At 36.1% G+C, this 12,331-nt stretch overlaps 1 protein-coding gene across 2 annotated transcripts in view; it reads right to left on the reverse strand.

The window, feature by feature from the left end:
• The window catches only part of LRBA (LPS responsive beige-like anchor protein), a 619,335-nt gene that overhangs the window by 34,818 nt on the left and 572,186 nt on the right, over window positions 1-12,331 (reverse strand). For both annotated transcript variants that reach the window (XM_063458500.1, XM_063458501.1), the window contains exons 51-52: window positions 5,942-6,097; window positions 3,312-3,479 (exon numbers count right to left, since the gene is read on the reverse strand). In XM_063458500.1, coding sequence (XP_063314570.1) covers window positions 3,312-3,479; window positions 5,942-6,097 — 324 coding nt within the window. The remainder of the gene's footprint in view (window positions 1-3,311; window positions 3,480-5,941; window positions 6,098-12,331) is intronic.

The raw sequence follows: 12,331 nt of genomic DNA on the forward strand, positions 1-12,331 counted from the left end.
GTTATTTATATAGTGCCTACAACTGACAATCACAAATCACAAGACACAAAAGGTAAAGACAGCCCTGCTCAAATGCACTTACAATGTAGAAGAAAGGCAGATAGGCACAGGTATATGTATGTGTATATAATATATATATGGGCTTTGTATTAGGGCTGGCACAAAGGATATTAACTAGTGTAAGTGATATATACAAAGACTCAACATGGTTTTCAAGGCACTACAAACAAGTAGAACATTCAGGATTATTTTCCTTTTAAAGGCCAGGGTAATCTGAATTTAATAATAAATAATTTTAGACATATATTTATAACACATAAAATCCATTTTTTCTTTTCAGATTTGCATAAATAATAGCTCCTATTCTATGTAAATCACTCTGCAAGCTATATATAATATACAGTGAGTCTGAAGCCCTTCTTCCCCAGGCTTGTGTGACTAAAGGCAGAAGGAGGAGGAGGATAATCTACTAAGCAAGAAGAGTGTGGGCTTTGTACTTTGAAGAGCACCTTTAAAGTGAATTCTTCATGATGCAGCACAATTATTTCTCAGAGCAGCAAAGAGTGGGAGGAAGTGTTTGATTTAACAGTGGAGGTATGCGACTAACTAGTAGGGCTGCGTTTTGTTACTACTTTTTAAAAAATACTTACCTTTTGGCTACTTTTATGTCAAGACGTGATATAAAGAAAAAAATACATATATACATACACACACATACAGACATATGGCTGTAAACATAGATACACAACACAACATGTTAAATTGAATGGATGTTGATATAAAAAAACATTAAATAAATAAAATTTAAAAAATGCATCTTGAAAAATTAGTTAAAAAAGGTGTGATAATTAATCTCTCCCTCCTCCTTCACCACTCAACTATTCAGACGCGTATGTTCGTTTTCATGGCTATCTACCCAAGAATTTCCTTTACATTCATCCTTCCTTGTACCTTCATCCGTCCTAATCGACATGTATATACTTTTATATACCAACTCCTCCATCTCCCTTGCAAGATCCACCTTTTCCTAATCCCCCAATGTAGGTCACTACTCCGGTCAGGTCGGGTATCTATTTTATGTGCTAAAATATTAACTTTTTGCCAAACTGGTTAGACACATTGATAAGAGATTTGCTTTACAACTGACCGACTGTGCATACCCTATCCCTCATCCAATGATGTTTTATGTTACATATTTTACTTTCTATTTTTCTCTTTATCTTTGTTCTGAAAACAGTTGTATTAGTGCAATTGTTTATTTGCCTCTATGGAACAACTGTAAATGAAAATAAACAATTATTAGAAATTAATAAAGAGAAAAAGTTTGCAAAAATTAAAATCATTAGAACAGTTATATATCTATATCTAACCATGATTTTCACGTTTGCAAAATGTGTGTGTGTGTGTGTACATACAATTATTAAAACATGAATAACATTTTAGCAAATGTTACGGTGACAGAGTTAGTAAAGGAATCTGCTATTAATATTTTCAGTTATTGTTTTGTGCCCCTAATGGAAACAGCAACATATTGCATATTTACATACAGTTGTATAGGAAATATGGGGCACCCCATCTAAAACAAAATGGTATATTTATTTTCTAAAGCAGAACAAGTTAACCCTGCTTCTTCTATTGCGGGAAAAAAACTAATTTCTGTTGATTTTAAATGCACAGTTGTTACTATTTATTTGCTCAATTTAACTGACTGAAACAATAAAAACGGTGTACTCGTTTGGGCACCCTATCAGTCAATACTTAACACTGCCTTGGCAGGAAATCGCAACCTCCAAACACTTTAAAGCCACATAACAGTCTTTCCATCAGAGCTCTAGCCTGGGACCAACTGGAGGCTGCTGGAGGTGAAATTTGTATTGTTACTTTAAAAACAATTAGCCCTGGAGTGTGGGGGTGCTACTAGTGAAAGAAAGGTGTAAGTAACAGCAGAAACAAGTCACTTCACGCAATGCAGAGAGCTGTAGGCTGCTGGGATGCATGACGACATCATACACTGGCGGTTGACAATCTGTGCAAACAGACTGACTTCATCAGCAGATCCAGTATTGGCTCAGTGAGGCACGTGTGTGGCTGCTTCTCAGGAAGAGCTTAGACAAGAGTGTACAGTATAGGTCAGTAAGTGTGTTTGTATGCTATGGTCAGGGACTCTACATGTCACTGAGCATCAGAGAGGCAGTCAGAAATGACATTGATTCCTTAAATAGATCATTTGGGATATCTTATAAATATATAAAATACAAATTTGCAACAGGTATTTTATAGATGAAATATATTTATATTTTTTAAAAATGTATATTATGCATATATTTTTATTATACATGTGCATATTAATACAGATGTGTAAAAACTGTAAGTACAATTTGATACATAAATGATTTTGTTTAGAATAGATACAAAAATGTGATAAAACACAGAGAAATGTAAAAATAAATAAAATGTTAAAAATGCCAAGTTAACCTACCTGGCTTTCTGTATACATTCATACCTAATGGCAGTAACAGACTTAAAACGGAAATGGCTCCCAATGTTTGCCAACAAACTGAGATGCTGCCCAATATGCCTGGTTATGGTTAGGTATAGCAAGATAGTGCCTGCTTTATACAAGGTAGATGCATGTAGGCTAAATGAAATGATTACATAAAATATTTTTTTCAAACAAAACACTCGCCCCTTCTACATACTGTCGTTCTTCCAATTATGTTTACTTTCATCTGTTCTTGTTTAATAGCTGAAGATTCCAGTGAGATGTCACATCCCACTGGGCAATATTTAAATCCTCGAGAAATATGCAATCTAGAAGCACATTTCTCATGTGTTTACCTAAGATTCTAGTCACAGGAGACATCATAAATCCATTATGCCCATCGCTTGATACAGAAAACAATGGGATAAGGTAATTTAAAATCAAGGTTATTCATTTTAAAGAGACTAGTCTTGGAACTGAAAAGTTATGGGTACTAAATCATCCTGTAAGAAATTAGGTTGTTGTCATATAATATAAATAGGTGAGGGGAGGAGTGAAACCCCCATTTTCTCTCTCTGATTCGGTTTACAGTTTACTTAATAGTGTCTTTCAATGGGTCCCTTTACAGTTTGATATTAATTGTCAAATGGGAAAAAAAAATCTCTCTATGATAAAAAAAATTATAATCCAGCACCAAAGGAATGTAGGTAAAATAATGCAGTATAAGATTAAGTTTAATTCATAGCAGAAAATTGCCAGTGGAAGCAAAATAGGTACAAAAAGGCAAGAAAGTAACACATTATATGGGAAATATTTGCCCTGTACTTACTGCCTGGATTGTCTCCAATGCCATTGCTCTTGCCATTCCAGTACCACAGTAATAACGTAGCATCTCGTGACCCAGAAAGTACATAACAGTCTCCTCCGATGTACGACTCTGAACGGGCCAAGCATGTCACCACATCCCAGTGGCCGAACACTACCTGAGTCAGTTTACCTGCATTGGTAATAATATAATAACGGATTAAGAGCACACGCATGTTAACCATCCACAGATAATTTAGAAAGTGAAATATATTCACCTGTGCAACATCAAATAGATTTAGAAAGAGATTTCAGAGCATCCACTATTTTATCATCTTAAATAATATTTACGTGTCAAACAGAAATATGCCTTTCAAAGTGATCCAGAAAAGATTATCTCATACTATGGCTAAAATTACCTTTTAATCAGTAATGGTAAACTCCCATTGGGTTTCACTTCCAAATGGCAAAACTGAATCTCTAATACCTGATTTGAATAAGTTTTCCAAATCAACTCTAGTCACAGCAAGGCTATTTTAATTTAATTAAATTTTGCCATTTAGATTTCAGTTTGATTTAATTCAGAATCTAGGGAATAATTGCGAGAGGCTGACATTCAATTTAATACAAATAATAAGGTTTCTCTTATGCTCGTCCACTTTTTTTTTTAAATCATGGCTTAATTATTTTTTTTTTCTGTACACAAGCACATGGTGTACAGGTAAACCAAAGAGAACGTTAAATAAGGCACTAGCATTTGCCTTTTTCTGTCGCAGAACACATTTTCTACTTGTATGTTTTATTTGACAGCACCGTTGCAAATAAAAAGAAATAAAGGGGAAAAAAGGAAAACAGACGCAGGCCCTGAGCAGCATTGGATGTAAAAGGCCGTCTGAAAATAATTCCCACTGCCAGAAGAGGGTTTATGATGCCTTTTCAGTATTGGCTCTACTTAGGAAAAATGATTTACGCCACAAGAATTTCCTGTTACAAGTAAAAAAACAAAACAAGGAATGCTAAAAAGAAAAGGGCCCCTTTTTTCCCGAAGTGATAAAATATAATTGAGTTGAACACTTATTGTAGCATGTAGCTATACATTACAGGAAAATTGCATGTGTTTGTTCTGTTTCTGGAGCTTGAGACGAGAAATAAATAAAATATATATTATTTTCCCCCTCTAACCGAGTGATCTCCAAGGATGGTAACTTGCCTATCGGAAAATGACAAAAGCATATAACTTAAAAAAAAAAAGAAAAAACCTCTACACGGAGAATTTTAAAAATATCTTGGGCTATTAAACAATCAGAAACACACGGTTGAATTTCAGTTCTAACAGTTCTCAGAGAAGTGTTAATCCCATGTCCCACATGTCAGATTGAATACATTAAAACCCTTCAACAAAAGTGCATTTAGCGATACATGTTGGTAATAACCCTTCGAATCTGACAGCCACATCCAATATTAACCTCTACACTGCACCATCAAAAAGAAATTCGAAAGTATAATTAACAAATAAATGCAAGATAAGGGGCACATATTCTGGGGGTGAAATTAAGAGAATATTTTATAGAAAATCATGTAATGTCTAGGTAACCTTGTCAAATCTCTTATCTACTTCGGTATTACACCAGTGAAAAAAACACCGTAGACACTTATTAAAAGCAACATGTCTGGAGAGAAGGATGGAGAGCATATGAATAGACTGTACAATTCAGGGCAGTTGTAAAATGCATAACGTCAAATAAGTACATGTAGAATGGGGGGAGGTAACTCATCTAGCAGTCACAAGGGATAAGTAGTTGTGGCTGATTCTTCTCTCAAACAGAAGTTGTGCCGCAGCAAGAACATAGCAGCATTATTTATTTATAGAATGGGGTTATTTACAGGTACTGTTTACATTCAGAAACCACTAAGTGTTTCACTTAGTAATAGCTCAACTACATATTTAAACATTTATAGGCACTGCTTCATGCATGAACCACCGAGGTATCAAAATTTCCAATGCGTATACATTTCAGGGTGATTAAAAAAGTAAAACCGGGTCAATGTAGTGGCATAGAGAGGGTTAACAGCAATTTACAATTAACTAATTCTGCTTACCTGTACAAATATTTTGGATGATGCTTTTGTTTAGTTTTATTTTTGACAAAAGCTAGAGCCACAGCCTCCTTGCACCACAACCACTACAGTGGTTATGATGTCTGGAGTATCCCTTTAAATTGGTCATGCTAAACTTGAGAAATTATACATTGTTTCTGACGGTTAATTAATGGATCCCTACAGTATTAATGATGCCAGAGTTTTATGTTAGGTATGTTTAAGCTTTTGTAGCACATCTTAATTATTCACTAACTTGTCCCGAGCTCACCTCCCTGTTTTTTCCCCTCCACTTACAGCTGACAGAAATTACCAGTGGTAATCAAAAACAAGGATTATATTAAAGATGAGGAATAATTCGGTCAAGATGAATGCTCCTATTGAATTGAGGAATTAGGAATGTGACAGCCTTTTCCATAATCGTGATATAGATGAGCCATTAAAAATAAATACATACATTTAAAATAATTATATACATATATTAACAATTAAGATTTGTGATTTAGCATACTTTACAAAAAAATAATCCAGAAAAGCGTGTAAATCATGTCATATTACCTGTGTCTGTAGAATATACACGGAAACTTTTGTCCCAAAAGCCGCAGACCAGGATGAAGCGATTGTCGGCTGTTATGACAAAACACTGCGAGTTGACCTGGATACTTTGGTCTAAGAGGTCAGATATCTGCCTTCTGTGCATTCCAGTGTTGCTGGCTATAATCGAAAGGACACAGACACACATGTAAGCATTGCAAACAAAAAATACTGTGCACTGAATGACATCATTGCCATTCTCGGTTTGCCCTTTTAAAAGGAAATCAATTCAGTGAAGCTTTCCAACAGAAACCAAAACTGGAAATGTGGTTAACAAAATATGGAATTATTTCAGCTGCTTAGCAGACAAATTCAGCTCTGAGAATATCCATTTTATTTAACCCCAAAATGCCTAACACTCAAATAGTTTAACAATATAGTATCCAGCCACCATAAAACGATAAGCACTACAATTAGTTTAATATTGAGTGAGCTATGGGCCCCACTTGTGGAAGAATTGTTGGCTTGTCTTGAGAAGATATTAACCTGGTCACTGCTAAATGGTGGTGCTGCAGCACATTGGTGGAAAATATATTGCAAGGAATGGACAGAAATCGTTCCAGCGTAAGACAGAAATGGTAACAGAAGTCTTTTCTAATCCTTCCTCAACATTAAATTCCACTAGCTTTCCAAACCAAGCTATTGGTTTTAAAACACTCTGTTGCAAAAAAAAAAAAAAAAGATACTTTTCCTTGGCTGAGGTTCACCGACATTTCTCTTACAAGCAAATCTCGGACTTTTAAAAACCTAATGTTAAGCAAGTGCAAGATTTAAAGATCAGCAGTGCTGCACGATATATAGATAGTAACAGCATTCTAAGCAATTATAGTAATGCACCACAAGCAGATACACAGACCAAATCACAGATCGGTCCTTAGGATGGTGTGACAATTCAGGATTACAGCCATGTCACAAAAACATTTTTAGTTCCACTTCAGCTCTGATTCTACTATGAATTGTAATGTACACTGATATTCAAGAATTAAGGTAAAATCCATATAAAATAATAAGAATACTAACAAAAAATAATAAATACATTTTAAAAAAAAAAAGATTGTAAACTCTCTTGGGTTCATAATTCAGAACATGTTTTATCACTATAAAGTTCCTAGCTTTAAACATGCAGTTTGTAAGCATTTGCGTTTGTTTATGGACTTTGTTTCAGGTGATTCTTGCCAATCATTTCTAGATGACATTGTTTGACATGGTTTAATATAGCTATTTATGCAATTAATTGAGAACACTAAATTATTTTATTGCCAACTTTTAAAGGCACACTTATTTTGACATATAATACTGTTTGTTGGTATAGCTGAACTAATTTAATACACTATTTTAGTGCTGTGGAACAGTGGTCTAAACTAGTGTACTCTGCAAGTTAGTGAGGTTTATTTTTTGTGAACACCATGATACACATTTACTATGCATGTTACTGGGTGTCGTATTCCTGGGGATACATTCATTTACTCTGCATGTAGCTACAAGACTTACTGCTGTGGAACTTTGTGATACACACTAAAGTGATTACTTAGAAAAGATGGTAACAATGAGAAAAATACTTGCATAATCAGCACATTTCATTTTTAAAATATGCTAAAAAGAATATTGCAACAATAAAATATTTTCAAGAATATTTACAAAATATGTATTATAAATCAAGAAGCTTTCTGGCTATGACAGAAGCCAAGTCAATAAAAAATCATTATTACCGTAGTTATGTTCAGCAGGGCAATTACCGCTGGTGCAGTCACAGGCCCGCACGCAGCGCACGCATTAGGTAGCCCATACACTTTGGAACACTCGATGGGTATGTGTCTTTGGGTGGCTGGCCATGCGCTGTGGCCCAGACAGTGCTGGGAGGAAGGCAAAGCTAGTTACATCCCTCAGCTAACACAGTGCAGGAAGGAAGAGAAGGCACAGAGGAGGAGGATACAGCCACCCTCCTGCACCCAAAAGGAAGGAAACTGGAGGGTGGCTGAAAATGTAAATTTTGACCTGCATGTGTGTCAGTCTGCATATATATGTAGGTGTGTCTATGTATATATGTATTTACATTCAAACATATGTGTGTCAGTGTTTGTAAGTGCATCTATGTGTGTCAGTGTTTGTGTACGTGCATGTGTGTACCTGAGCGTCTGTGTATGTATGTTTTTTTTTATTATCTGTGTCAGTGTATGTGTAGCTTCATGTTTGTCAGTGCATGAGTGTGTGCCCCTGTGTAGAAATGTATCTGCCTTTGTGTATCGGTCAGTGTGTATGTATCTGCACGTGTGTCGTTGTGCGTCTATGAACATACATCTCAGCATTTCACCAACACTACATACAAAAACACCTCTGCATTCCAACGACAATATATACAAACACACCCCTACATTCATTCACACATACATAGCATTCAATGTGGTTAAATGGGTAGAGCTCAATAAGTCAGGGGCAGTGCCCAACTATACTTAAACGTCACCAGGCCTCAATGTGGATAATCCCTTCTACATACTATAAACAAATGGATCAATCCCAGCCTGGAGTGTGCTACTTTGTGCAATGTGGGAAACGTGAAGATCGATATTTAACTGCAAAATGTAAAAATAAATAAAATTACAAATTGCAAAGAAAGCCACAGGCTCTCAGCTGTATTGCAAGGTCATTATTTACCCTATGGCTATACAAGTTACAATGTTACAGAAATAATATAGTTTTGGTATACCAATAAACTAGCAGCTGTGAGCTCTGCTTTAGATGCCATGCGAATAATAAGAGTGCTTGTGTTTCTTTACGAGGCAATAATGTGTTCCCCTAGTGAGTAAACAAGTCCGCTCTATAGTTTATTCCAACATGGGATTTGGATTATTGCTGTGGGTACCTGAGCGACAGCATTATGAGTGCTTTCTTTAACAAGTCATTTTTTTTCCTTCTAAACTTTCAAAACTATTATTCAGCTGTAAACAGACCTAATCGCACCAGAACTGTCATAATAGAAAAATAACTTTCTGTTCTTGCACGTGATGCACAGCGCATTCAGTTATTGAAAGCACACTTTCTGCGCTGCATGTATTATAACCAACACTTACATTCATTTAAATCCACTTTCTCTGTTTCTCTGCTCCAAAACATGATTTTATAAATGAAAGTACTTTTTAGTGAGTCTCCATATATTCCACAACACAAACAAAGTTTTTGTTTATGGAAAATATTAAGAAGATTAAAATAAAAAAAGCTGAATATTTGTACCTTAGTGGATATGAATTAGTTTGTATATGTTACAACTAGAACATTTTGAAAGTGGCATCTGCAATACAAGAAATCCTGCACTCCTGCATACTTGCTCTACTGGACCTTCGCTCACACTTAAAGATACCTTACAGAATAATGTGAACAAGGTTTAGGCAGTTTCATTTATGTTAAATATATCATGCTTAATACCTCATTTACATATGCTGCATTTATGTAGATTTAGAATCCAATATAATTTATTTTCAACTTGTTTTAGATCATTCCCTTCATCATATTTCTTTAGTTGTCATACATAGTACGTGTGTTTTAGAGACTACACATTTGTTTACTCTACTATTTCTGCCCATGTGAATTTCTAGTGCCACATACTTCATGGAGCATGTCCTGGTTAAATCTTGCATGTAATCAGTCTTGGTATAGATACGTTCATTGCGTTTAGTTAATCCAGAACTGCACAACAGGAGTCCCACCAAAGGATTAAAAAAGGGTACCAGGGTACTCCTACCATTGTAATCAATGTAGTGGGCTGAGGTGTGTATATGTATGATCTATAATTATATATATATATATATATATATATATATATATATATATATATATATATATATATATAAACTGAAGATATAGGATGCACTAGCACATTTTTGTTTTATTTAATTAAGGTGCAAACCAAAAAAACGACGTTTCGACCCCTGCGGGTCTTTTTTCAAGGTATATATATATATATATATATATATATATATATATATATATATATATATATATACACACACACAGAAAGTACAGATTATTAAGTTTACTACATGGGTGACCTTAGCTACCTTGCATGAAAAGAGAGTACTTTATTTTAATTTTCAAGATATTTGTATTTTTGAGATTGTAATAAAAAAAATTAAAATGTAATAAAAAAAGATTTGCTCTATATACATGGTGCTTAACTATTCCTCCTAACTATATACTAGTTTGTTGGTTGTATGAGAACACTATTGTATTGGCTAACATTTATTGTTATAGTATATTGGTATATTTAAGGCGTCTTGTTGTGTGACTCCTGTTTGTTCACATAAATATTTACTATCTATAGGTTATCTTTTGACTACTATTGTTATATGTTTGTTTTATAAACCAAACAATGTATGTGTGTTTTGTATGTTAGAATGTATCAAGAAACAGTTATATTCCCGCTCGGTAACTCACCATCTGGGTTTTGTCACGTTTAAATTATCAAGTAGCACTGGGGATACATATGTACAAACATGTCCGATACTCCCAGTCTTGAGGTTAATAAGCATTGTGAGAGATGAAAGTGAGACTTCATTACAGACATAATTTATAAAGAAAAGAAACTGATATGTTTATGCTCTAGAAAACTGGAAGTGGCTGCAACATCAATACTCCTTCATTCCATTTTCTTCAGCATCAAATTCTTCTGTACCCAAAAGCTTCTCTTCTCTGCGGGTGCCATCAAGCTTGTTATTTTCCAGAACCGCTTGCGCTGATTTACATCTTGACTGACTTTATATAAAAAGCGCTCCGTCATGACATTGGCTTGTCCCTATTCTCCTTTCCCATCTTCAACATCTGTGTCTTTCCCTAAATCGTGTCACAGCTGCCAGCACATTCCACAGCCTTCTCCAGCTCTTTAAATAATCAAACCTTAGAGGTCTAAAAAGTCATCTGTATACATATCTAAAGAATAAAATGCTCTGGACAACTCAGAGTAATAATTGTGTACAAGTTGACAGAAATATCTGCCTATAATGCTAATGCACTAGAGAATTAAGTATCTGTATAATTAATAAAAATGCGATTGCAGGATTTAACGGGAAAGTAATAGATGCCGTTAGGGGCATAAATGCTGAACCAGCAGTCTTACTGCTGAAAAAAATCCTCACACCTTGGGTGTCTTTGATCTATTTTATACCAGGTACCAGCAGCAAAGAATAACACAGGATACTGGTTGTTCATACAGTGCTTCTCTATGAAAAGCACTGGATACAATGCTTCTCTGTGAGATGCAATGGACTGGTGGATTGGTGCAACTGGTAGACAGCCAGTAGAGGTGGAGTTAACCCTGCAATAAAATTAATTGCAGTTTATAAATTGTTTATGTAGAGATATTAAAGGGACACTATAGTCACCAGAATATGAACAGTATGCTATGCCTACTACTGCCTATGTATCGGGTACTGACCATTATTTACACAAAATCCTATGTTTACCAGAGCCTGGGGATCAAGTGCCGATCAATGGATCTCAAAGACACAATAACTACAGGAGTCCAACATGTGAATTTAGCCCTGCTCAATGTGTGTGCATATCTGTAACTTGGTATACATGCCCTGGTAGCTTCATCTGCTGTGTTAGTTATCCAAGGACAACATCACAAGCTTTCACTGTTTATGTAAACGAGCAAAGATATTGGAGGTGCTATTTGTCAACCTGGTCCCTATCGGCCACTAGTGGGCGGCGGTGGGTTCTGCAGAAAATGCCCAGTGGGCCTCGATGGCCATGGAGCAAAGCCAGCACGGGAGATCCTTTCATCTCCCCTGCTGGCCCATGCAGAGCCAGCCTTGCTGTAAGCCCCCTCGGACTGGTGAGGAGATCAAAGATCTCCCTCTTTTACCAGCCTACTGGCACTTCGTTCTAACAGAAGGAGGGAAGGCCTGGGAGGCTCTGTGTTCCTTCCACGAGCAGGCTGGTCAGAGCGTTGCCACACGTTACCATGGCAATTATCCAATACAGTGCTGTGCTCACAGGAGGACAGGAGAGTCAGCATGCAGCCGGAGGAGCTGCAGGCTAAAGTGAACATGCCACCACTGGACCACCAGGGCTTGCAGCATTATGTCCCCCCTCCCTGGTAAAAGGTAAGAAGAAGAGAGGGGAGACATTAAGATAGAGTTTCACAGCACAGACCCTATGCACGCTTCACACACACTACATCCCTCACACTGACTGACCCCTTCACAGCACAGCACACAAATCACTCTTCACACAAAAAAAATCACCCCTCACCCACATCCAGCACCACTCACACAACCTGAACCTCTCTCTCTCACACACACAAACACAGCACCTCACAGACACATAGAAAAAAAAATATTAGATGATAGAAAAAAGGCA

The sequence above is a fragment of the Pelobates fuscus genome, chromosome 6, assembly GCF_036172605.1.
Source record: "Pelobates fuscus isolate aPelFus1 chromosome 6, aPelFus1.pri, whole genome shotgun sequence".
NCBI lineage: Eukaryota > Metazoa > Chordata > Amphibia > Anura > Pelobatidae > Pelobates > Pelobates fuscus.